The following is a 26884-nucleotide window of genomic DNA, read 5'->3' as shown; positions in this document are numbered from 1 at the left end:
CATCCGTCATCATGAAGTGCTTTGAGAGACTAGTCAAGGACCATATCACCTCCACCCTACCTGACACCCTAGACCCACTCCAATTTGCTTACCGCCCAAATAGGTCCACAGACGATGCAATCTCAACCACACTGCACACTGCCCTAACCCATCTGGACAAGAGGAATACCTATGTGAGAATGCTGTTCATCGACTACAGCTCGGCATTCAACACCATAGTACCCTCCAAGCTCGTCATCAAGCTCGAGACCCTGGGTCTCGACCCCGCCCTGTGCAACTGGGTACTGGACTTCCTGACGGGCCGCCCCCAGGTGGTGAGGGTAGGCAACAACATCTCCTCCCCGCTGATCCTCAACACTGGGGCCCCACAAGGTTGCGTTCTGAGCCCTCTCCTGTACTCCCTGTTCACCCACGACTGCGTGGCCACGCACGCCTCCAACTCAATCATCAAGTTTGCGGACGACACAACAGTGGTAGGCTTGATTACCAACAACGATGAGACGGCCTGCAGGGAGGAGGTGAGGGCCCTCGGAGTGTGGTGTCAGGAAAACAACCTCACACTCAACGTCAACAAAACTAAGGAGATGATTGTGGACTTCAGGAAACAGCAGAGGGAACACCCCCCTATCCACATCGATGGAACAGTAGTGGAGAGGGTAGCAAGTTTTAAGTTCCTCGGCATACACATCACAGACAAACTGAATTGGTCCACTCACACAGACAGCATCGTGAAGAAGGCGCAGCAGCGCCTCTTCAACCTCAGGAGGCTGAAGAAATTCGGCTTGTCACCAAAAGCACTCACAAACTTCTACAGATGCACAATCGAGAGCATCCTGGCGGGCTGTATCACCGCCTGGTATGGCAACTGCACCGCCCTCAACCGTAAGGCTCTCCAGAGGGTAGTGAGGTCTGCACAACGCATCACCGGGGGCAAACTACCTGCCCTCCAGGACACCTACACCACCCGATGTCACAGGAAGGCCATAAAGATCATCAAGGACATCAACCACCCGAGCCACTGCCTGTTCACCCCGCTATCATCCAGAAGGCGAGGTCAGTACAGGTGCATCAAAGCTGGGACCGAGAGACTGAAAAACAGCTTCTATCTCAAGGCCATCAGACTGTTAAACAGCCACCACTAACACTGAGTGGCTGCTGCCAACACACTGACACTGACTCAACTCCAGCCACTTTAATAATGGGAATTGATGGGAAATGATGTAAATATATCACTAGCCACTTTAAACAATGCTACCTTATATAAATGTTACTTACCCTACATTATTCATCTCATATGCATACGTATATACTGTACTCTATATCATCGACGGTATCCTTATGTAATACATATATCACTAGCCACTTTATACTATACTATGCCACTTTGTTTACATACTCATCTCATTTGTACATACTGTACCCGATACCATCTACTGTATCTTGCCTATGCTGCTCTGTACCATCACTCATTCATATATCCTTATGTACATATTCTTTATCCCCTTACACTGTGTACAAGACAGTAGCTTTGGAATTGTTAGTTAGATTACTTGTTATTACTGCATTGTCGGAACTAGAAGCACAAGCATTTCGCTACACTCGCATTAACATCTGCTAACCATGTGTATGTGACAAATAAAATTTGATTTGATTTGATTTTCATAAGGCAATGGTTTGTGACCCACCCGAGGATGCTCATAGAATTCCTCCCACCTTATTCACCATTCCTTAACCTAATTGAGGAGTTATTTTCAGCATGGAGGTGGAAGGTGTACGATCGTCAGCCACACACACAGATGACCCTGCTGGCTGCAATGGATGCAGCATGTGAGGACATCACAGTAGACGCCTGCAGGGGATGGATAAGGCATTCCAAAAGATTCTTTCCACATTGCATTGGAAGGGAAAATATCCGGTGTGATGTGGATGAGAATATGTGGGCCAACAGACAGGAACGTCTGGATGTGTAGAGACAGCACAACAGTGCTGCGGGCAAAGTTGTGCCTTAGGGGTGGTTTCCTGTGTTTCTTTCTAATTTAGTTTTTTCCCCTTTGTGCCCCTTGGGTTGTCCAGTCTCTTTCAATCAATAACCCACATACAGTAATATGTAAATAGTACTGTTGAAATTGATATATGCCATAGAAGTGCAGCCTTGTGCATTTTCAATACAGTAACTGTCATCCAAACTGTAGCCTAAGTTTACATCAGGTAATACTGTCAAAGTACACAGTTACATTGACAACATGCCTAAACATTTTGACGACCTTGTTCGTGAACAATGACTCAATTACTTATCATTCTGATGACACTGACATGATCATTGGCATGAATATTTACTTTTGAGAGATGTACTAAGGATTTTTAGTGACTGACTAGCTTTAGAAACATATCTATTGTATATTGCAGTTTGTACAAATTGTTCTGAGAAATGCACTTATTATTTTGCACATGTTAGGGATGATGTGAAAAATGCACCAAAGGGACTGAGAAACTGTAACTGACTTGCCTGGTTTAAAATGTTTTTTTTAAGATCCGTTCTGCAAAACAAACGCACTTAATACGTGTAAACTTTTGGGTCCTCCTCTTTAGGTTTTGGGTTGAAGTGATTGGTGGAATCAAGATCAAACCCCACTCTCAGCAAGCAGGCAGTGACGTCGCCGTGTTTATATAACAGCCGTCTGTGGCAAGGATTTGTTTGTTTAATACGATTGAAGTGACGATTAAAAAAAGATATCAAACGGGAAAATGATCATGGAATGGAAGATCGTCGTTCCTTTGCTCGCCGTGGCCTTTACGGTGGCGAACGCCGGTTTGATCGGAGGCCCCATGGACGCAAATATGAACGACCAAGGAACGAGAGACGCCCTGCAGTTCGCGGTGGTCGAACACAACAAGAAAACAAACGACATGTTTGTCAGGCAGGTGGCCAAGGTTGTCAATGCACAGAAACAGGTCAGATCCTTTTCCATTTATTAGTTCACGACAAGATAATTTTGTTAGTTTGTGTAGTCTACCCAGTGAGCAAAATGACGTAGAAAATACGTATTTTCTCACTTATGTATGTTCAAAATGCGTCTTTTGTGGATGTTTGCAGTATGGGTGGAATTTATTATTATAATAAATATGCCAATCTGTCACATGCATTTATGTAAGCTTTTTAAATTAGCTTTAAAGATGTCAGCGACGTTGAAAAAAATAAACCAACTACAGTAACATTCATTGTAACGGTTATAGAAATGTTTCTTGTTATGACTGATATATTTTTGTATATCTACATTAGTTGAATGCACTGACTAAGTCGTTCTGGATAAGCTGAACGACCTAAAAGTTATTAAAAATATATATATAAAAAAACGAACAAGGCATGCTGGGTATTATTCTAATAAAAGTCGCCAACAAACAAGTACCAATTTGGTTAGTCCGGCCCAGACCAAATCTGAAAGAATTATAGACGTCAAGACTGTTTCACAAGTTTGAACAGTATTATGGCACAGTACTATTCAGAGTACAGTACAATATAGTTTAATTCCGTAGAGTACAATATGGTACATTCTACTGTACTCAACTATACCTAATTTTCTCTACTGTGCTGTGCTGCACTCTTCTGTACTGTGCTGTGAAACATAGACGCCTATGATTGGGACAAGTCAAGGCAGGACCAAATCTTAACCAAACATAGACGCCCAAAAGACCTCGGGCGCCAATCCATGCTTATCGTGTTTGCTCATGTTTCATTCCTCAAGTGAAATGGGTTTAGTAATTTAACTAAATCGCTCTGGATAAGAGCACCTGCTAAATAACTGAAAATGGGAATGGGCCTTATTGTCAGGAAGTTAATCAGATTAACACAAGAGTACCACCACATTGAAGGCTCAATGATTCTGTGTTTATATGCCAATTTCCCAACCCCTCTGGATCAATGCACATTTTCCATTATGCAGAGGACTATTCATTTCTAAACCAGGCGGGCATCTGCGCTAATTTGAGAACACAGCATAGAATGCGGAAGGGAATTGGATTCTGTTTTTTCCATTTCAATTGTTTATCATCCGTGCATGATAGGGAGAAGACCAATCTAGAATTAGGCCAAAATGCTGTTTATCACCTCTGTTAGTTGACCTCATAGCCTAACATGGTCAGAGTGCCAATCTGTTTTTGCTTTAATGTACTGTGTTTTGCATGACAGTTCTGCCAGGATTTGGCAAAAGAGCAGAAACAGAATGCCACCCTGGCCTAATCTAACATGACATGTACAATCAATAAAACTTTCAAAATTACTTTGAAAGCAGGTGTGATTTCTGTATATGTGAATGATATGATCTCATAAAATGATGGCCATGATTTAAAGAGATTGTTTGTGTAACCCACCCTCTTGCCTATAGGTGGTATCTGGGATGAAGTACATCTTCACAGTGCAGATGGGCAGGACCCCATGCAGGAAGGGAGGTGTTGAGAAGGTCTGCTCCGTGCACAAGGACCCACAGATGGCTGTGGTAAGGACCACTATAGGGCCTAGACTAGCCTGTTCCCAGATCGGTTTGTCCTCAACCAGTGCCAGTCGGTTATCAGAGCTTCCTATATGTCTGGCTTATGACTGGTCCATAGATTGTTTGCAACATGTTACAAACAGTCATAGCACATTGGTAACTAAGAGTTTAGACAACCGTTGATAAACTAATTAAAATTTGCTCAGTTCAGTTGTTATTGCTATACACTGAGTATACAAAACATTAAGAACACCTGCTCTTTCCTTGACAGACTGACCAGGTGAAAGCTATGTTCCCTAACTGATGTCACTTGTTAAATCCACTTCATTCAGTCCATGCCCTAATGAATTGAGGCTGTGTGTGCGGCCTTTGGCCATGTTCAAGAGCATAACAACTAATATATTGTGTGTAAATTGTGACTGATCTACAAATAATGAGTAGTTATTTATGACGCAAGTTGATTTGTATATCAGGCAGTCGGCTGCAATGTCGAACAAGTCCATTGTCAAGTGTTCTGCTTGCTAAAAGGTTGTGTTACTATGCCAACTCATGTTGCTTTCTGTCTCCTCAGCCCTACAAGTGCACCTTCGAGGTGTGGAGCCGCCCCTGGATGAGCGATATCCAGATGGTCAAGAACCAGTGTGAAAGTTAAGACCCAGTGAAGAGAACTTCAATCAATGTCTAGTCTACCCAATAACTACTATTATCTAGTACTAGTGTTATTTGTTAGTCTTACCAATGCAGTTCAACCTCCTTGTCTAGGAAGTATTCAGAGAATCCCACTAATAAAAGATGTTCAAACGTATTGCATGCCCACACTAATATAAGCACTTAATGCAAACATTGCTGTCTTGAGAATGTAGTATTAAAATGATGCAACGGTTAACTAAATAAATGTTTTGGAACGTTTACATGTGGTTATTTGCTTAATTTAGTTGCCATATGCCCAAACCTCTCCTTTACAAAGTAAGTTCTATACGTGTTCTTTTCACATGATTGTGTCCAAAGTTGAGAAATACAGCTGCCAGTCACACGCCCAATGAGTCACAGAACCCACAGAAAACAGTACGTGACAGATAAATGTAATAAGACAGATGGGCTGGTCTGTTTTTAGTCCAGTGGGCCTGTCACTTTTTTTATGTTGTGAATAATTATCATTATCTGCCTAATGGGTGGCCTGTGTTTGAAATGTCAGGGCCGGTTTCTGGTACCAGTCCGCCCCGTGACGCAGCATACCTATTGTATATCACAGCATTTTTAAAATTGATAATAGGTCAGAGACAAGGGACTACTAAAAACAAGGTGTATCATAAGGGATTATTGGCTATTTATACTTTATTATAAACTGGGTTGTTCAAGCCATGAATGCTGATTGGCTGAATGTCATGGTATATCATTGTATACCACGGATATGACAAAACATTTATTTTTACTGCCCTAATTACATTGGTAACTGGTTTATAATAGCAATAAGATACCGTTGGGGTTTGTGGTATATTGCATTCGGAAAGTATTCAAACCCCTTGACTTTTTCCACATTTTGTTACATTACAGCCTTTTTCTCAAATGGATTTAATACAAACATGTCAATCTACACATAATGACAAAGTGAAAACAGGTTTTTAGAAATGTTGGCAAATGTATAAAAAACAACTTATTTACAAGTATTCAGACCCTTTGCTATGAGACTCGAAATTGAGCTCAGGTGCATCCTTTTCCCATTGATCATCCTTGAGGTGTTTCTACAACTTGATTGGAGTTCAAGATTCTCTGGTCTGATGAAACCAAGATTGAACTATTTGGCCTGCAAAGAGTCATGTCTGGAGGAAACCTGGCACCAGCCTTATGGTGAAGCATGGTGGTGGCAGCATAATGCTGTGGGGATTATTTTTTTTTTGACCAGTCAGGATTGAGGTGAAAGATGGACGAGGGAAAGATGAACTGCGCAAAGTACAGAGTTCCTTGATGAAAACCTGTTCCAGAGTACTCAGGACCTCAGACTGGGGCAAAAGTTCACCTTCCAACAGGACAACGACCCTAAGCACAAAACCAAGACAACGCAGTATCTGAACCCGATCGAACATCTCTGGAGAGACCTGAAAATAGCTGTGCAGCAACACTCACCATCCAACCGGGCAGAGCTTGTGTGTATCTGCATAGAAAATGGTAGAAACTCCCTAAATACAGGTGTGCCAAGCTTGTATCGTCATACCCAAGAAGACACGAGGCAGTAATCGCTGCCAAAGGTGCTTCAACAAAGTACTCAGTAAAGAGTCTGAATACTTATGTAAATAGGATATTTGCATTTTTACTTTGATTAATTTGCAAAAATATCTAAACCTGTTTTTGCTTTGTCCAATATGGGATATTGTGTATTGATTGAGGGGGGGGGGGGACAATTTAATCAATTTTATAATAAGGCTGTAACGTAACAAAATGTGGAAAAGGTCTGGGTCTGAATACTTTCCAAATGCACGAAAACACAGCTAAGGGCTGTATCCAGGCAATCCTCATTGCGTCGTGCGTAAGAACAGCCCTTAGCTGTGGTATACACCCACATTTGCGGGAAAATATTGAAGCATTTGAGAAACTTTTTCTCATTCCAGTCTCGACAGCAGTGTTGAATAACTGCGGCGTTACTGATGTGTTAACTGGTGGGAAAAGTACCCATTTGCCATACTTGAGTATGAGTAAAAATACCTAAATAGAAAATGACTCCAATAAAACACCACATCAGTGACAGTATTTGGTTTTAAATATACCTAAGTATCAAAAGTAAATGTAATTGATAAAATATATTTTAAGTATCAAAAGTGTAAATCATTTCAAATTCCTTAAATTACGCAAAGCAGTCCACATTTCTAGTTTTGTGTTATTTACAGATAGCCAGGGGCACAATCCAACACATTTACCAACAATGCATGTGTTTAGTGAGGCCGCCAGATCAGAGGCAGAAGGGATGACCAGGGATGTTCTCTTGATAAGTGTGTGAATTAGACCATTTTCCTGTCCTGCTAAGCATTCAAAATGTAAAGAGTACTTTCTAGGTGTCAGGGAAAATGTATGGAGTAAAAACTACATAATTTTGTTTAGGAATGTAGTGAAGTAAAGTTGTCAAAAATATAAATAGGAAAGTATTGATACCCCAAAAAACTACTTAAGCAGAACTGAAAAGTATTTTTACTTAAGCACATTACACCACTGGTTAATTGTCAGTGATAACTTCTGCTTGGCACGTCACTAAGATAGATCTTGTCTTGGCTTCATAATACAAGACTACAGACATGTCCATGACTCAATACAATTAAAATCGTTATTTTTGTTGGTTAAATCATGGTTGCATGGCTTGCCATTCAAGAAAAGTAGGACAGGACAACAAAAAAGCACATTTTATGAAATGAATAGGCTTCTGATTAAAAATATATAAACACGTTTTATTTGATCTCAACATGAATAGACATGGATAGCGTAACAAATATGATGATTCTGCGTAGATTACATTTCACAATTCACATTTATAATCGAGAAGCGCAATGACTGAACAGCCACTGGCTAACACTAATAATTGAACTGGTACCATGTGGCCCTGTATTGAGGGTCCTCAATAAAGACCAGGTTGTTGTAGAGGTTGTAGGACAGTGTATTCTCCTCCTCAACAAAGCAGTACACTGGGAAGCCCTGAGAATAGAGTCTCCTGGACATGCTGCTGACCAGGGCTTTGGCCAGGCCCTGTCCTCTGTTCCCATTGACAACATACCTGGAGAAGGATAGGAACCACTGCTTTGGTAATTGTTTCCCAGGGGGAACATATAAAGCACACCTTGGTACGGTTCAGGTGAGACCTGTGTAGATGTTACATGCTCCGGGGTGTAGATCTAGGATCAGCTTCCCCTCCCACAATACTAACCTTAACCATTAGTTGGGGAAATGCAAGTAAGTGACTGATGTGTTTAATGTTCCTGTAGCCCTGCTAGTCCCCATCAAACTAAGTCAATGTGTGATTCGTTCAGGGAGGAGACCCTCAATTCAATGCCACTGTAGAGGAAAGAGAATGGATATGATGATACAGACACATAGTTGAAGGAAAATGATGTTGAATATAATAATAAACTACATTAATCAATCTGACTCCAATATAATGTGAATAGAAACAGGCCCTGTGTGTTTCTGGAGGAATCTAATTACATATAACTATAATGAACATGTTTCTATCTTGCACCGTTCTGCAAATATTAAGAGAATAGTTACAAATAGCTAATCCTGGCGACCAATGTTTAAAGGTGGTAGCCAAGCATGTACTATGTGTAGTGTAAATAACAACTATCAATCGACCTACTAAACTATAAATGTCAATCAAATAATTACTCTCTAACACGAGGATTGCATTTACTCAATTCAACTAATAGGATGTATTAGCCATGAATGAATTAACACTACATTACAAAATAAAACCGAGTAAATGACTATCAGCTAAATAAGACTTGTGGTTACATGTGTCTTCAATTCAAAATAATCTTTAAGATAAAAAAACTGTGTGTGGAGTGTGACCCTGAATAGCCAACAGTACACCTGCTCTCCCACTATGCCCACTCCACATAGTTCCCATGGGAACGTCCCTCCCGGGAGAACGACACATAAGGTGTTTGACCCAATGATTTATATGTACATTAGATGACTAACATTGGCCGCTGTTTGGAAGCCACCGAGCCTCCATCTTGTAAAACATATTTTGGAAGCTATAGAAATGCATTCATTCATTAATGTCTACATTTGTTTTTGCCACATATATTATATTACATACACCTTAATTCATACATTTACATTATATTAAACTAAACATTCAAATAAAATATTTACGCCTTCTGGGGATTGCCAATATGTCCGACCGGTAGCTTCAAAGCTTTTAATTAGAAAATACACAAAGTGTAAAAAACATAAAGAACATGTTCGTAATATTGAGTTTCACCTCATTTTTCCCCGACGAATTGAGGCTGTTCTGAGGGCATAGACTACAATGTATCGAAAGCGTTCCAAAGGGATGCTGGCCCAAGTTGACTCCAATGCTTCCAATCGTTGTATCAAGTTGGCTGGATGTTCTTTGGATGGTGGGCCATTCTTTATACACACAGGAAACTGTTGAGTGTGAAAAACCCAGCAGTGTAGCAGTTCTTGACACAAACCGGTGCGCCTTCTTTAACCTGTATCTTCCCCTTCATCTAGACTGATTGAAGTGGATTTAACAAGTGACATCAATAAGGGATCATAGCTTTCACCTGATTCACATGGTCAGTCTATGTCATGGAAAGAGCAGGTGTTCATAATGTTTTGTACACTCAGTGTACATCATACATCACAAGATATCACTAGGTTACTAAACCCGTCTGTGAGTACCTGTTGAGTTGGGGCAGGAGACTAGGGTCTGGTAACATCATAAGCTGCACCAGGGTAAAACCCTTCATATTGACTGCGTCTGAAATTGAATTTTCTTCAGTCACCATTATTTTCAAGATCTCTTCATCCATGCAGAAGAAATGTACTTTTTTCATGAACTCTGTCACATTTGTTCTATTCATGAAAACAAAATATATTCATAATGGGCTTTTATTTTTTGAATGATACACAAAAGTATGTGGACACCCCTTCACATTTGTGGATTCTGCTATTTCAGCCACACCCATTTCTGACAGGTGTATAAAATCAAGAACACAGCCATGCAATCTCCATAGATAAACATTGGTAGTAGAATGGCCTGTACTGAAGAGCTCAGTGACTTTCAAGGTAGCACCGTCATAGAATGCCACCTATCCAACAAGTCAGTTTGTCAAATTTCTGCCCTTCTAGAACTGCCCTGGTCAACTGTAAGTGCTGTTATTGTGAAGTGGAAACGTCTAGGAGCAACAAAGGCTCAGCCACAAAGTGATAGGCCACACAAACTCACAGAACGGAAACGCAGAGTGCTGAAGCCCATAGCGCATAAAAACGATCCGTCCTCGGTTGAAACACTCACTACCGAGTTCAGAACTGCCTGCTTCTGGAAGCAATTTCAGTACAAAACTGTTCATCAGGAGCTTCATGAAATGGGTTTCCATGCTCGAGCAGCCGCACACAAGCCTAAGATCACCATGCACAATGCCAAACGCCGGCTGTCATTTCACCACCTGGCAGTCCGACGGACAAATCTGGTTTCAGCGGATGCCAGGAGAACACTACCTGCCAAAATACATAGAGCCAACTGGATAGCTTGGTGGAAGAAAATAATGACCTGGGGATGTTTTTTATGGTTTGGGCTAGGCCCCTTAGTTCCAGTGAATGGAAATCTTTACGCTACAGCATAAAATGATATTCTAGACGATTCTGTGCCTCCAACTTTGTGGCATAAGATTGGGGAAGGCCCTTTCCTGTTTCAGCATGACAATGCCCCTGCGCACAAAGCGAGGTCCATACAGAAATGGTTTGTCGAGATCAGTCTGGAAGTACTTGACTGGCCTGCACAGAGCCCTGACTTCAACCCCATCGAACACCTTTGGGATGAATTGGAACGCTGACTCCGAGCCAGGCTTAATCGCCCAACATCAGTGCCCGACCTCACTAGTGCTCTTGTGGCTGAATAAGCAAGTCCCCGCAGCAATGTTCCAACATCTAGTGGAAAGTCTTCCCTGAAGAGTGGAGGCTGTTATAACAGCGAAGGTGGGACCAACTCCATATTAATGCCCATGATTTTGGAATGAGATGATCGATGAGCAGGCGTCCACATACAAGCTTCATGTGACTAAATTAAAAAATGGACCTATGTGACACCATAAATCTCACCTTTGTGTCTGGTCCGCAATAACAACCTTAAAATCAGGCCTGCTGTCATAACTATTTCCATTGTGTTTGGCTTACTTCTGTTGATACCATCCAGGAATCCATACTCCTACAACACAGTGTAAACATGATTTACAAGGTTGTATAGTTAGGTACTGGAAAGTAAGCCACATTCTTAAAATTTTTTAAAATCTAAAACCTAAGGGTTCTTTGGCTGTCCCCATAGGAGAACCATTTGAAGAACCCTTTTTGGTTCCAGGTAGAACCCTTTTGGGATACATGTAGAATCCTTTTCACAGACGGTTCTACATGGAACCCAAATAAATTCAGCAAAAAAAGAAGCAGCCCTTTTTCAGGACCCTGTCTTTCAAAGATAATTTGTAAAAATCTAAATAACTTCACAGATCTTCATTGTAAAGGGTTTAAACACTGTTTCCCATGCTTGAAATTAACATGCACCTGTGGAATGGTCGTTAAGATACTAACAGCTTACAAACGGTATGAACTAAAGGTCACAGTTATAAAAACTTAGGACACTATAAAGAAGCCTTTCTACTGACTCTGAAAAACACCAAAAGAAAGATGCCCAGGGTCCCTGCTCATCTGCGTGAACGTGCCTTAGGCATGCTGCAAGGAGGAATGAGGACTGCAGATGTGGCCAGGGCAATAAATTGCAATGTCCCTACTGTGAGACGCCTAAGACAGCGCTACAGGGAGACAAGATGGATAGCTGATCATCCTCGCAGTGGCAGACCATGTGTAACAACACCTGCACAGGATCGGTACATCCGAACATCACACCTGCTGGACAGGTTCAGGGTGGCATCAACAACTGCCCGAGTTACATCAGGCATGCACAATCCCTCCATCAGTGCTCAGACTGTCCACAATAGACTGAGAGAGGCTAGACTCAGGGCTTGTAGGCCTGTTGTAAGGCAGGTCCTCACCAGTCGTCACCAACAACGTCGCCTATGGGCACAAACCCACCATCGCTGGACCAGACAGGACTGGCAAAAAGTGCTCTTCACTGACGAGTCGCAGTTTTGTCTCACCAGGGGTGATGGTCGGAATCAAGTTTATCGTCGAAGGAATGAGTGTTACACCGAGGCCTGTACTCTGGAGCGGGATCGATTTGGAGGTGGAGGTTAGTTGGGGCAGTTGTTAAATCTTATTATGTTCATACAAATATTTACACATGTTAAGTGCATGTTAAGGGATTTTGGATAAACACTGAAAATAAGGTATGTGGTAAACACAGGCTTAGCAGATCTTATAAATTTTGTTCTGAGATAAACTGATCAAGATTACGTCACTTTTTGTGAATTTTGAAGCATTTATGTAATCATTTAAAAAAGCACATAGAAAGCTTCAGAAAGCATAAAGGTCATGTTAACTGACTGATATTATCTCATAGAACAAAACTTATAAGATATCCTAAGCCTGTGTTAACCTCAGACCTTATTTTCGGCGTTTATCCCAAAACCCTATTCTTTCCCGACTCATTTTCCCCATAGGAATGGCTGAAAGAACCAGAGGTAACTAATTGTTAGCTGTTTTTTGGACTACAACAGTATGAAGACAGGCTAAAACTGTTTCTCGAATATAAATCCCCAATCAGGCTGGTAGGCGATGTCATGGCGACGTTGGCTAGATAAATGTAAGCGTACAAATACGTCATCGGGTCAAACAGTCGTCTTGCGCAGAGCTGCGCATGTGCATAGACACTCGTTCGATTTAAAGGTGTGTCAGTTTGTCACTTTCACGAAGTTGGAGTAATACCATATACAACTTCATAAGTCATTGGCTCGAATATACGTTGTGCCTTTAGCTTTCGATAAAATGAACAACTAATATTCTTGCCCGCTTTATAACGGTATATTTATCTTCATGGTTGGTTCAAAATATACCATCTTCAACCTAGCCTGTATGCAGTGTTTGCAGCATGTGCCTTATTTTCACAGCTGATTCGGGATGTTTTATTCAAACCGCTGTTGGTATGGCAGTTCGCCACACTAATATTACTCAATGATTAATCTGCATAGTTTCTATATGTTTGCATAGTGGCCGATGTGAAGTCATTTTCCCCTCCGTGGTAACTCCGAAAGTAAAGTGCTGAAAGTTGTAAAACTTGTTGAAGTAAAAGTGAAGTGTTCACTATTGCGTAATAAATTCAGGAAGCAATGGAATGATTTGCCCGCATTGGGCTATTTAGCCTACAGTCGTTTGTTTAGTGTCAAGTCATGCAAGTGTCAGAACGAGGAACAACCATGGAGCAACTGAATGAAATGCAGCTGAAGACTGTTGAGACCCAACTGAAAGAGCTATTTCCTCAGTCGCAGCAGGTGGGTATTAAGGTAGTATAGTGTGCATTATATTCATTTTTATTATTAAATTGTACTTTTTGTGGCTTAAAATGCACTTTTAAAAAATTGTAATCTAATTTGATAATTCAAAGAATGATTTTTGGAATAGATTACATTATATATTATAATAGAATAGCTATTTTTCCTAGAGGAAACTACTTTAGTTGTGGCAAGTCGGAATAGATGTAGCCTAAAGATTTCCAAGATGGCGTAGCAGTCAGACTTCTTTGTCTTTGTTTTGTCTCGTCCCATGTAGATATCTTTTTATAACTCTTTCTTCGCATTCTCTTTAATATTTTTCCTAAACCTCAACTTCAAAATTCTCTCCTGCAACCCGCCTCACCCAATGTGGCGTGGATCTGTTTTTTTTCTAAAGTATTTCTATTTACCTCCTAACTGGAATACCTCAACTGAAGCTAGCCAGCTAACTAGCTAAAGTGGGCTATTTTTTTATTTTATTTTTTATTAACAGTAACATGCAAAACATAACAGCCAGAGGGATTCCACAAAGACATGAGAAAAAAAAACGAATCCACATTATATCAATTCAAATACAGACATGTAGTGAATACATTTTTTAAACATTTTGTTTTGTATACATTTTAATGACTAAATAGCATTCCACATCCAGATTTTAAAAAAATGAGAAAAGGGGCTTTTTCTTTATACATTTTGATTTGTGTAAGAAACATTTTCCTAATAAAATAAAGAGATTTATGACATACTCACGTTCAATTATGGAATCAGTGTAGTAAAATATGTCAAACTTAGAAATTTCAATGGTTGTATGCAATTTGAGGCCAAGATATAGTTTTACATCAGTCCAGAACACTTGACACTATAAACAATGACAATAGATTCAGTTTCTAGTTCACAAAACTGCATTCGCTGGTAACATCAGGTATATATTTAGAAATCAAGCTATTACACGGATAGAATCTATGGATAATCTTAAAGGAGATCTCCTTTACTTTATTGGTCACCATAAATTTGTGTGGAGTGAGCCAAGCAATGGCGCCAGATTACATCAAACGACGAAGCCCAACAAAATATCGCAGAGGGAATAGACTTCCTGTTGAAAATATCCCTTAATAAACTATTGTTGAATTTCGTATCTAGTAGACCTATGTCATTCACCTGGATATTGCTTACAATCGGAGATATTCCAAAATATGCATTATTCTGAAGTAAAGTTTTTATCCCACTAGGTATAGCTTTAATTACAGTGTCATATTCCTTGCTTGAATCCTCAAAGTTGTATCTTTCCATAAATTCTCTCTGTGTAAATAGGTTCCCACTAATATTAACTAATTGGCTGACAAGGATAATGTTTTTCGAGACCCATTTATGGTAAAATAACATCTTGTTTCTATGTAATATCGACCCATTGTTCCTTATAAGACATTTACAGTGGGGCAAAAAAGTATTTAGTCAGCCACCAATTGTGCAAGTTCTCCCACTTAAAGATGAGAGGCCTGTAATTTTCATCATAGGTACACTTCAACTATGACAGACAATGAGGGAAAAAAATCCAGAAAATCACATTGTAGGATTCTTAATGAATTCATTAGCAAATTATGGTCCTCTTCATTCAACGGCCGTGAAAGACAGATTCAGTTAACCTCTTGAACCTCTGGGGGCAGTATTTCATTTTTGGATGAAAAACGTTCCCGTTTTAAACAATATATTTTGTCACAAAAAGATGCTCGACTATGCATATAATTGACAGCTTTGGAAAGAAAACACTCTGACGTTTCCAAAACTGCAAAGATATTGTCTGTGAGTGCCACAGAACTAATGCTACAGGCGAAACCAAGATGAAATTTCATACAGAAAGTAAGGCAGATTATGAATGCGCTGTGTTCCAATGTCTCCTTATATGGCTGTGAATGCGCAAGGAATGAGCCTACACTTTCTGTCGTTTCCCCAAGGTGTTTGCAGCATTGTGGTGTATTTGTAGGCATATCATTGGAAAATTGACCATAAGAGACTACATTTACCAGGTGTCCGCTCGGTGTCCTCCGTCAAAACTATTGCGTAATCTCCAGGCGCGTGCATTTTTCAATTTGGTTCAGAGGAGAAACCAAACTGCCTCGAGTGATTTATCATCGAATAGATATGTGAAAACACCTTGAGGATTGATTCTAAACAACGTTTGCCATGTTTCTGTCGATATTATGGAGTTAATTTGGAAAAAAGTTCGCCGTTGTAATGACTGAATTTTCGGGGGGTTTTCTCAGCCAAACGTGATGAACAAAACGGAGCGATTTCTCCTACACAAATAATCTTTTTGGAAAAACTGAACATTTGCTATCTAACTGAGAGTCTCCTCATTGAAAACTTCCGAAGTTCTTCAAAGGTAAATTATTTTATTTGAATGCTTTTCTTGTTTTTGTGAAAATGTTGCCTGCTGAATGCTAGGTTTAATGCTATGCTAGCTATCAATACTCTTACACAAATGCTTGTGTAGCTATGGTTGAAAAGCATTTTTTGAAAATCTGAGATGACAGTGTTGTTAACAAAAGGCTAAGCTTGTGAGCTAATATATTTATTTCATTTGCGATTTTCATGAATAGTTAACGTTGCGTTATGGTAATGAGCTTGAGGCTATAATTACGCTCCCGGATACGGGTTTGCTCATCGCAACAGGTTAAAGGGTTCAAATTAAGATCATTCACAACCTTAAGATTTTTGCTGATCGTTACACCAAGGTAGGTTACAGTATCTTTTTCAGAGATGTTACAATCTGCTGGATTGACAGCTCCTTTTAGAACAAACAGCTCACATTTGGAAAGATTTAATACCAAATCTGAGATTTTGGAGAACTACTTCACGATATCCAATGCTAATCTAGCTTGTGACACATTCAAAAAAATAAGTGATGTGTCATCTGACAGTTGGGATATCTTGATCTCTGGCCTAGAATGTAATGCCTTCAAATGGACTTTTATGAACTAATGAACATAAAATTTGAGATAAATAAAAAGGTGAAATTGGACAACCTTGTCATATTCCTTTCTAAATGTTAAATCTTGAAGATGTTCCATGACAGAGTTTGATACAGCTATCCACCATTATGCAGAGTTCTAATAGCATCAACAACAAAAAGACAACTTAAAATGCTTAAGACAATCAAAGATAAAATTGTGACTTACTGTATCAAATGCTTTCTGAAAATCCCAAAATAGGATAACTGTAACGGTCATCGTAAGAAGGAGAGGACCAAAGCGCAGCGTGTCCCGAATGGACGGGAGATTCCGGCAGCACCGGACGGGCGGGAGATTCCGGCAGCACCGGACGGGCGGGAGATTCCGGCAGCACCGGACGGGCGGGAGATTCCGGCAGCACCGGACGGGCGGGAGATTCCGGCAGCACCGGACGGGCGGGAGATTCCGGCAGCACCGGACGGGCGGGAGATTCCGGCAGCACCGGACGGGCGGGAGATTCCGGCAGCACCGGACGGGCGGGAGATTCCGGCAGCACCGGACGGGCGAGAGATTCCGGCAGCACCGGACGGGCGGGAGATTCCGGCAGCACCGGACGGGCGGGAGATTCCGGCAGCACCGGACGGGCGGGAGATTCCGGCAGCACCGGACGGGCGGGAGATTCCGGCAGCACCGGACGGGTGGGAGATTCCGGCAGCACCGGAGTGAAGGGGCGATTATGGCAGTTCCTGGCTGACTGACGGCTCCGGCGGCTCCTGGCTGACTGACGGCTCCGGCGGCTCCTGGCTGACTGACGGCTCCGGCGGCTCCTGGCTGACTGACGGCTCCGGCGGCTCCTGGCTGACTGTCGGCTCCAGGCGGCTCCTGGCTGACTGACGGCTCCAGGCGGCTCCTGGCTGACTGACGGCTCCGGCGGCTCCTGGCTGACTGACGGCTCCGGCGGCTCCTGGCTGACTGACGGCTCCGGGCGGCTCCTGGCTGACTGACGGCTCCGGGCGTCTCAGGGCAGACGAGCGACTCCGGGCGGCTCAGGGCAGACGGGCGACTCTGGCGGCTCAGGGCAGACGGGCGACTCTGGCGGCTCCGGGCGGCTCAGGGCAGACGGGCGACTCTGGCGGCTCCGGGCGGCTCAGGGCAGACGGGCGACTCCGGCGGCTCAGGGCAGACGGGCGACTCCGGCAGCTCTGGGCAGGAGGGAGAATCTGGCGGCGCTGAGTAGGCGTGAGCACCTGTAGGAAGGAGACGGAGAGACAGCCAGGTGCGGGGGGCTGCCACCGGAGTGCTGTTATGTGGAGGTGGCACCGGATAGACCGGACGGTGAAGGCGCACAGGAGGTCTCGAGCACCGAGCCTGCCCAACCCTACCTGGTTGAATGCTCCCCGTAGCAAGGCCAGTGCGGGAGGTGTGCTGGCGAACCGGGGACACCATGCGTAGGGCTGGTGCCATGTACACCGGCCCGAGGAGACGCACTGGAGACCAGATGCGCTGAGCCGGCTTCATGGCACCTGGCTCAATGCCCACTCTAGCCCGGCCGATACGAGGAGCTGGGATGTACCGCACCAGGCTATGTACGCACCGAGGATACCGTGCACCTCACGGCATAACACGGTGCCTGCCCGGTCCCTCACTCTCCTCACACTGCTCCAGAGAATCCCAAGCGGGCTCCGGCACTCTCCTTCCAAGTTGTGACAGAGTCCAGATCTCGCTCCCATGTCCAGGAGTCCTGCGACCGCTGCTGCTGCCCGTTACCACGCTGCTTGGTCCTTTTTTGGTGGGTGGTTCTGTAACGGCATTCAGACGTGGAAGAAGGAGAGGACCAAAGCGCAGCGTGGTTAGTGTTCATCTTATTTAATAATAATCCAAACTGAACACTTCAAATTACAAAACAACAACTTGACAACTGAAAGAGTTCTATCTGGTACAATGACTGAAAATAACCACCCACAAAACACAACAGAAAACAGGCTACCTAAATATGGTTCTCAATCAGGGACAACGATTGACAGCTGCCTCTGATTGAGAACAATATCAGGCCAAACACAGAAATAGAAAATCATAGAAAAACTAACATAGACAACCCACCCAACTCACGCCCTGACCATACTAAAACATGAGACAAAACGAAGGAACTAAGGTCAAAACATGACAAAGCTCCTCTAGCATTTTCCTCATACAATGTATCTAGTTGATTCTGTAAGTCATTCAATTTCGCTTTCCCGTTAAGATCAAGATGCTCAATCTCTGCAATATCCGCAATTGTCTTAGAGAGTTCAGCTACCTCACATCTCCTTCTTAAAGCAAGCCGTTTTCCATAAGTAATAAAGGCTGAGCGGATCTTAAATTTCAGCAGTTCCCAATATTTCCCAAATTCTGCATTAGATGTAGATAAAATCCAGTAAACATAAATTAGATTCTTAATCACATTTTTTAAAATCATCATGCAATAACAATGAGTTATTTAATTTCCAATAACCCCCCGAGTATTTCTTATCATCATTCTTACCATCACTGCACATTCTTAGAGTCAACCATATGACTTTATGATCCGTCAGGACTGCAGGCAATATTTTTACCTCTACAGTGTTGGGCTCAAGACTAGAGGTTATCACCCACAAATAAATTCTTGATTATAGAGAACGATCTCTATTGCTCCATGTGTATTGTTTCTCTCCAGGGTTTTAACTCTCCATATGTCAATTAAGTCCAGGCTTTGGCAGAAATTCACCAACTTGTTCACACCAATGTTAGGCCTATGGGGCAATCTATCTGTCTCATTAGAATAAACCATATTATAATCTCCACCAACTATAATCTGACTGGATGGATATTTTCTCAAAAGACTTTTAAGACTTTATTCAATTTCCTCTAGAAGTAAGTTATTTGGAGTATTGAAACAGTATCCATATACATTACACAACAAAAATAATCTGTCCATGTGGTTGATGACCACTACTCGCCAATGTCCATTGGTGTCCATTTGTGTCCATTTGAAATTGTGTGCTAAAATTGCAACCCCAGCTGAATGATTAGTTCCGTGGGCATAAAAAAATGAGATTGCCCCACTGATTTTTCCAATAATTATAGTCATCTTTGCATAAATGTGTTTCTTGAACCAATACAAGATATGCGTTGCAGTCCTTTCAAAACAAACAAAAAAGCTTTTCTCTTCAACAGGTTTTGTGTCCCCCTGGCATTGATTGACAAACTTCAAGTCCATACAGTGAGGGAAAAAAGTATTTGATCCCCTGCTGATTTTGTACGTTTGCCCACTGACAAACAAATGATCAGTCTATAATTTTAATGGTAGGTTTATTTGAACAGTGAGAGACAGAATAACAACAAAAATCCAGAAAAACACATGTCAAAAATGTTATAAATTTAGTTGCATTTTAATGAGGGAAATAAGTATTTGACCCCCTCTCAATCAGAAAGATTTCTGGCTCCCCTACCCAGGTCAACAGCCCTGCGCTACCCACAAACTCGCTCAAACCTCCCCCACTTCTCCTTCACCCAAATCCAGATAGCTGATGTTCTAAAAGAGCTGCAAAATCTGGACCCCAACAAGTCAGCCGGGCTAGATAATCTGGACCCTCTCTTTCTAAAATGATCTGCTGAAATTGTTGCACCCCCTATTACTAGCCTGTTCAACCTCTTTCGTATCGTCTGAGATTCCCATAGATTGGAAAGCTGCCGCGGTCATCTCCCTCTTCAAAGGGGGAGACACTCTAGACCCAAACTGCTACAGACCAATATCTATTCTACCCTGCCTTTCTAAAGTCTTCGAAAGCCAAGTTAACAAACAGATTACCGACCATTTCGAATCTCACCGTACCTTCTCCGCTATGCAATCTGGTTTCAGAGCTGGTCATGGGTGCACCTCAGCCACGCTCAGCCAGGCTTTCAACTTATTGGCAGACTTATTGGTTTCTCAAATGATTGCCTCGCTTGGTTCACCAACTACTTCTCCGATAGAGTTCAGTATGTCAAATCGGAGGGCCTGTTGTCCGGACCTCTGGCAGTCTCTATGGGGGTGCCACAGGGCTCAAATCTCGGGCCGACTCTTCTCTGTATACATCAATTAAATCGCTCTCGCTGCTGGTGATTCTTTGATCCACCTCTACGCAGACACCATTCTGTATACCTCTGGCCCTTCGTTGGACACTGTGTTAACTAACCTCCAGATGAGTTTCAATGCCATACATCTTTCCTTCCGTGGCCTCCAACTGCTCTTAAATGCAAGTAAAACTAAATGCATGCTTTTCAACCGATCGCTGCCCGCACCTGTCCGCCCGTCCAGCATCACTACTATGGACGTTTCTGACTTAGAATATGTGGACAACTACAAATACCTAGGTGTCTGGTCAGACTGTAAACTTTCCTTCCAGACTCACATTAAACATCTCCAATCCAAAATTAAATCTAGAATCGGTTTCCTATTTCGCAACAAAGCATCCTTCACTCATGCTGCCAAACATACCCTCGTAAAACTGACCATCTTGCCGATCCTCGACTTCGGCGATGTCATTTACAAAAAAGCCTCCAACACTCTACTCAGAAAATTGGATGTCACAGTGCCATCCGTTTTGTCACCAAAGCCCCATATACTACCCACCACTGCGACCTGTATGCTCTCGTTGGCTGGCCCTCGCTTCATACTTGTCGCCAAAACACTGGCTCCAGGTCATCTACAAGTCTCTGCTAGGTAAAGCCCCGCCTTATCTCAGCTCACTGGTCACCATAGCAGCACCCACCCGTAGCACGCGCTCCAGCAGATATATCTCACTTGTCACCCCCAAGGCCAATTCTTCCTTTGGCCGCCTTTCCTTCCAGTTCTCTGCTGCAAATGACTGGAACAAACTGCAAAAATCTCTGAAGCTAGAGATTCATATCTCCCCCACTAGCTTTAAGCACCAGCTGTCAGAGCAGCTCACAGATCACTGCACCTGTACATAGCTCATCTGTAAATAGCCCATACATTCTACCTCATCCACATACTGTATTTATTTATTTATCTTGCTCCTTTGCACCCCAGTATCTCAACTTGCACATTCATCTTCTGCACATCCTACCATTCCAGTGTTTTAATTGCTATATTGTAATTAATTTGCCACCATAGCCTATAAAGGTGAAATAAAATGAATAAATAAATAAAAAGCATGTATTAAAACATAGTGAGTGTACAAAACATCAGGAACACCTGCTCTTTCCATGACACCGACTGACCAGGTGAAAGCTATGATCCCTTATTGATGTCGCTTGTTAAATCCAGTGTAGATGAAGGGGAGGAGACATATTAAATAAGTATTTTTAAGAGAGAGAGACATGGATTGTGCATGTGTACCATTCAGAGGGTGAATTTATATCAAACAAGGATAGAGTTCATACTTTGTTTTCTAAAGGATGCATCTAGGGAACTGTCAGGTACATGTCCAATTTTATCTGTTGTGTCTAAGGGTTATTTTTGCCTTGTCTGTCAAGGTTTATGGTTACATTTTCCAGATGAACAGAGTTATGGCTGACCCGATTCAGGTTTTTGTGGACCGCTGGCCAGAATTCAATGCCATTCTCTGCAAACCACCATATGAGAAGGTAACATTAGATAAATTCACAAAGACACACATGTCCCAAACTTAATATAAACAATGTGTATTTTGTTGTCTCAACTCCTCATTTGCCCATTTTGCAGGAGGGGGACATATTTAAAGACACATGTGTTTTTACTAAAGATGAAGCTTCTTTTAGGAATATCCTTGGAGAGAACAACATAATTGACTGGACAAAGTTCCTCTGTTTAGGTAATTACACTGTAATTACAGTACCTGCCACTTGCACTTTGCCTGCTTGCCCCACCCCCCTCTGTCTCTTGTTTCTCTTTCCTAAAACTAAAGTAAGTTTCTCTCTTTCTCCTAAAACCATCACCCATGGACCTTAAAATGCATGTACCATGTTGAGAATTCCCCATTTGGAGTGTAACGCCCTCTTTAGCTCTCTCTCAAGCTCCCCCAAACTGAGCTCTGGTACTAACATAGTGGAGGAATGTGCACTAACAACATGGACCAGAGCTACACACAATCTCAGCCTTGCCCTGCTGCAGCAGATAGCAGGGCCATAAAACAGGGGATGGTGAGCTCCCCATTGTGTTTTATTCATTTAACCTATTGCTTTATCCAGGAAGTCCCATTGGGGTCAGAAGACCTCTTTTACAAGTAAAGAAAGACCTGGGCTGTATGTATAAAGCTTGCCAGAGTATGAGTGTTGATCTAGGATCAGTTTTGCATAATTTTGAAGACGGAGGAACTGATCCTAGATCAGCATTCTGAGACGCTTGATAGATACGGCCCCTGGTGTCTCTGGTTGTCTCTAGACTGCTGGGATCTGGGGTGGTTTCATTAGTCACACACCATATAGCACAAAGTTCAATTTCGTAGAAGTTGTTTGCCAACTTTACAGCCCTCTGCTTTTAGGCACCAGTCTTTGCTATGAGGAGATGGTGATGGCGGTGGCTTCTGAGAGAAAGGTGCCCGTGAATAAAGTGTCTGTGTGTCACATGATGATGCTCCAGGATCCATCCCGCCTTCCACCTGTAGAAAGGTATGATGGGCTCAGCTCGATTCATTTTACCATGGGGAGAGACATTTTTGCAAATTTATTATTTTGCCTATTTTCTGCAATTCTACACATTTTGCCATGATTTATGCAATGTTATTATGATATCTGAGTGTCACGTTCAAACAAAATCAATGGCAAGTGCACTGCATGCATGGGCGGTACCATTGCTGACATGGGCTACTTGAGTGACTGTCAGTGACTGACATACAGTGCCTTGCGAAAATATTCGGCCCCCTTGAACTTTGCGACTTTTGCCACATTTCAGGCTTCAAACATAAAGATATAAAACTGTATTTTTTTTTTTAAGAATCAACAACAAGTGGGACACAATCATGAAGTGGAACGACATTTATTGGATATTTCAAACTTTTTTAACAAATCAAAAACTGAAAAATTGGGCGTGCAAAATTATTCATTATTTCAGTCTCTCAGTCCTAGCTCTGATGCACCTGCTAGATGGTAGCAGAGTGAACAGACCATGGCTCGGTGGCTTAGGTCCTTAATGATATTAAGTGAACCTTGTGTATTCTACTTTTCTAACTCTCAACGGTAATTTGAGACCCCGACAGAGTTCCCCCGAGCGGCCGCTCTACGATGTGCTATCTATCTCACACCTCTCTTCTTTCTTTCCTTCTCAAATCCACAGTGCAATTGAATCCATGATATCCTCACTGAACGAATCCCATACTGATCTAGTCAACAAAACCTGGAAGTTCGGGAACACGGAGAACAGTTTCCAGATGATCCGGAACATGATCCGGCAATACCCGTCTTGCTGTGTGCTGGATGCAGAGAGCCAGCAGCCCATAGCCTGGGTTCTGACCTATCCCTCCTGTGCCATGGGTATGTGGAATATCTACGGTGCCTTCAGAAAGTATTTACACCCCTTGACTTTTCCACATTTTGTTGTGTTAAAAAGTGGGATTACAATGGATTTAATTGTCATTTTTTTGTCAACAATCTACACAAAATACTCTAATGTCAAAGTGGAAGAAAAAATGTAACAGTTGTAAAACATTTGTTAAACACGAATATATGTAGATTAGATATGTAAGTATTCAACCCCCTGAGTCAATAAATGTTAGAATCACCTTTGACAGCAATTACAGCTGTGAGTCTTTCTGGGTAATTCTCTAAGAGCTTTCCACACCTGGATTGTGCAATATTTCCCCATTTTATTATTTTCAAAGTTCTTCAAGCTCTGTCAAATCTGTCAAATCAAATTTTTCATGTCTTGCCATAGATTTTCAAGTAGATTTAAGTCAAAACTGTAACTCAGAACATTCAATGTCTTCTTGGTAAGCAACTCCAGTGTAGATTTGGCGTTGTGTTTTAGGTTATTGTCTTGCAGCAAGGTGAATTAATCTCCCAGTGTCTGGTGGACAGCAGACTGAACCAGGTTTTCCTCTAGGATTTTGCCTGTGCCTGAAAAACTCCCCTCTTCTTAATGATTACAAACATACCCATAGCATGATGCAGCCACCACTATGGTTGAATCTGTGTTTGAAATTCACAGCTCGACTGAGGGACCTTCAAATAATTCTATGTGTGGGGTACAGAGATGAGGTAGTCATTAAAAAATCATGTTGAACATTATTATTGCACACAGAGAAAATATGGAAAAAGTTAAAGGGTGTGAATACTTTCTGAAGGCACTGTACACAGCTCTCACTTGAACAGGACTAAGGAATGCTTTTATACATTTTACATGTCCCTCCTTATTTTGGGCGCACTGGGAAATAATTACCAAAACACTGGTTCCTACCCCATCACAGGTATGTTGTACACCCTGCAGGAGCACAGAGGACAGGGCCTGGCCAAAGCCCTGGTCAGCAGCATGTCCAGGAGACTCTATTCTCAGGGCTTCCCAGTGTACTGCTTCGTTGAGGAGGAGAATATACTGTCCTACAACCTCTACACCAACCTGGGCTTTACTGAGGACCCTCAATACAGGGCTGCATGGTTTGACTTCAACAGTTTGTGATTAAGGTCGTGCATAGAGATCAATGTTGACATTGAAAGCTATGCTATTATCTCCAAAAAAAGAAGACAGTGTGTGAAGAGATCATATCATTGCAGGATGGACTTTGAACAGTTATTAAATGTATCTTATCTATGCACACGATTCAAATACCTTTTAGACTGGCAACGATTCCATTATTTTACATTTAGCGACAATCTTATCCAGAGTGCTTACATTTTTTTACTTTTCCTTACTGGTCCCCTGTGGGAGTCAAACCCACAACTCTGTCGTTGGAAGCGCCATGCTCTACCAACTGAGCCACACGGCACCCCATGATGTTTGTTTCTCCAGGCTTATTTTCAGTGTGGTGTAATTAGAATGCTGCATCGTAAAATATGCTAATTGTATGCTGAGCGAAAACACTTCATCCGTGTTGTTTAGATGTCTGATTCCAAATGTTCATTTGAACACTTGTTGCAGGAATTCCTCTGTTTTAATACCCAATTAAAATCAAACACTCTGTCAATTCATAAGAATTTGTATGACCCTTATTTGTATAAAATGGACAGAGCCCAGTCTTAAAGTCAACCAGCAGCGTTTATTCACGAGAGTACTCCCCATTACACATTTTACCACAGGTTATAAACTGAAAATGACGTCATTAGTTTTAGTACCAGCCCGTGTCATCTCCGCTCTAGTACAATGGCTGTATGGTTCTCACATGTCTCTCCCTATTAAGATAATATATGACCGAGCCAAGGTCAGCTTGTGTAGATAAGCCTTCTAGCCAGTCTGGCTATAAGTTCATTAATTTCTACCATGGTACAGACAGTCATTGTTCTAATTCTTGATTATATTTACACACATTATATTCAGTACTAGGATTAAAAAGAAAATTAATACATATACAGTAACATAGTATTCTGATTAGTACATATACAGTAACATAATAGTATTCCGATTAGTACATAGACAGTGGGCGTCTGTCCATGGTGGCGGCTCCGGCGCGGGACGTGGACCCCACTCTATCAAAGTCTTAGTCCCTCCTCCTCGCGTCCCTGGATAATCCACCCTCGCCGCCGACCATGGCCTAGTACTCACCCAGAACCCCACTGGACTGAGGGTCAGCTCGGGACTGAGGGTCAGCTCGGGACTGAGGGGTAGCTCGGGACTGAGGGGTAGCTCGGCACTGAGGGGTAGCTCGGCACTGAGGGGTAGCTCGGCACTGAGGGGTAGCTCGGCACTGAGGGGTAGCTCGGCACTGAGAGGAAGCTCAGGCAGGTAGTTGGATCCGGCAGATCCTGGCTGGCTGGTGGTTCTGGCAGATCCTAGCTGACTGGCGGATCTGGAAGAGTCTGGTTGACTGGCAGATCTGGAAGAGTCTGGTTGACTGGCAGATCTGGAAGAGTCTGGCTGACTGGCAGATCTGGAAGAGTCTGGCTGACTGGCAGATCTGGAAGAGTCTGGCTGACTGGCAGATCTGGAAGAGTCTGGCTGACTGGCAGATCTGGAAGAGTCTGGCTGACTGGCAGATCTGGCTGCTCCATGCTGACTGGCTGCTCCGGCTGCTCCATGCTGACTGGCTGCTCCATGCTGACTGGCTGCTCTGGCTGCTCCATGCTGACTGGCTGCTCCATGCTGACTGGCTGCTCCATGCTGACTGGCGACTCTGGCTGCTCCATGCTGACTGGCGGCTCTGGCTGCTCCATG

At 42.5% G+C, this 26884-nt stretch overlaps 2 protein-coding genes and 1 pseudogene across 4 annotated transcripts; 2 read left to right on the top strand and 1 right to left on the bottom strand.

Moving 5' to 3' along the window:
* The first annotated feature begins 2587 nt into the window (after positions 1-2587).
* On the top strand, positions 2588-5396 carry LOC139382019 (cystatin). Its single transcript, XM_071125936.1, has 3 exons — positions 2588-2952; positions 4383-4493; positions 5059-5396. Exons 1-3 carry the CDS (start codon positions 2746-2748, stop codon positions 5137-5139), a joined length of 399 nt encoding a protein of 132 aa, XP_070982037.1. The 5' UTR covers positions 2588-2745; the 3' UTR covers positions 5140-5396.
* A 2577-nt stretch (positions 5397-7973) lies between these two features.
* LOC139381275 (glycine N-acyltransferase-like protein 3) lies at positions 7974-12148 on the bottom strand (annotated as a pseudogene).
* A 1195-nt stretch (positions 12149-13343) lies between these two features.
* Positions 13344-25707, top strand: LOC139381634 (glycine N-acyltransferase-like protein 3). Of its 3 annotated transcripts, none has more exons than XM_071125299.1 (6): positions 13344-13636; positions 22081-22191; positions 22289-22397; positions 23067-23193; positions 23858-24054; positions 24987-25707. In XM_071125299.1, the coding sequence occupies exons 1-6, from the start codon at positions 13535-13537 to the stop codon at positions 25193-25195; spliced, it is 855 nt and encodes a 284-aa protein (XP_070981400.1). In that variant the 5' UTR covers positions 13344-13534; the 3' UTR covers positions 25196-25707. The 3 variants fall into 3 exon arrangements, with proteins under 3 accessions (XP_070981400.1, XP_070981399.1, XP_070981401.1); XM_071125298.1 differs by having other exon boundaries at positions 13432-13636; positions 22102-22191; positions 24987-25306; XM_071125300.1 differs by having other exon boundaries at positions 13432-13636; positions 25007-25207.
* The last annotated feature ends 1177 nt before the right edge of the window (positions 25708-26884 follow it).

Source organism: Oncorhynchus clarkii, chromosome 23, assembly GCF_045791955.1.
Source record: "Oncorhynchus clarkii lewisi isolate Uvic-CL-2024 chromosome 23, UVic_Ocla_1.0, whole genome shotgun sequence".
NCBI lineage: Eukaryota > Metazoa > Chordata > Actinopteri > Salmoniformes > Salmonidae > Oncorhynchus > Oncorhynchus clarkii.
Note: the sequence above shows the minus strand (reverse complement) of the source record. Positions and strands in the feature narration are given on the sequence as shown.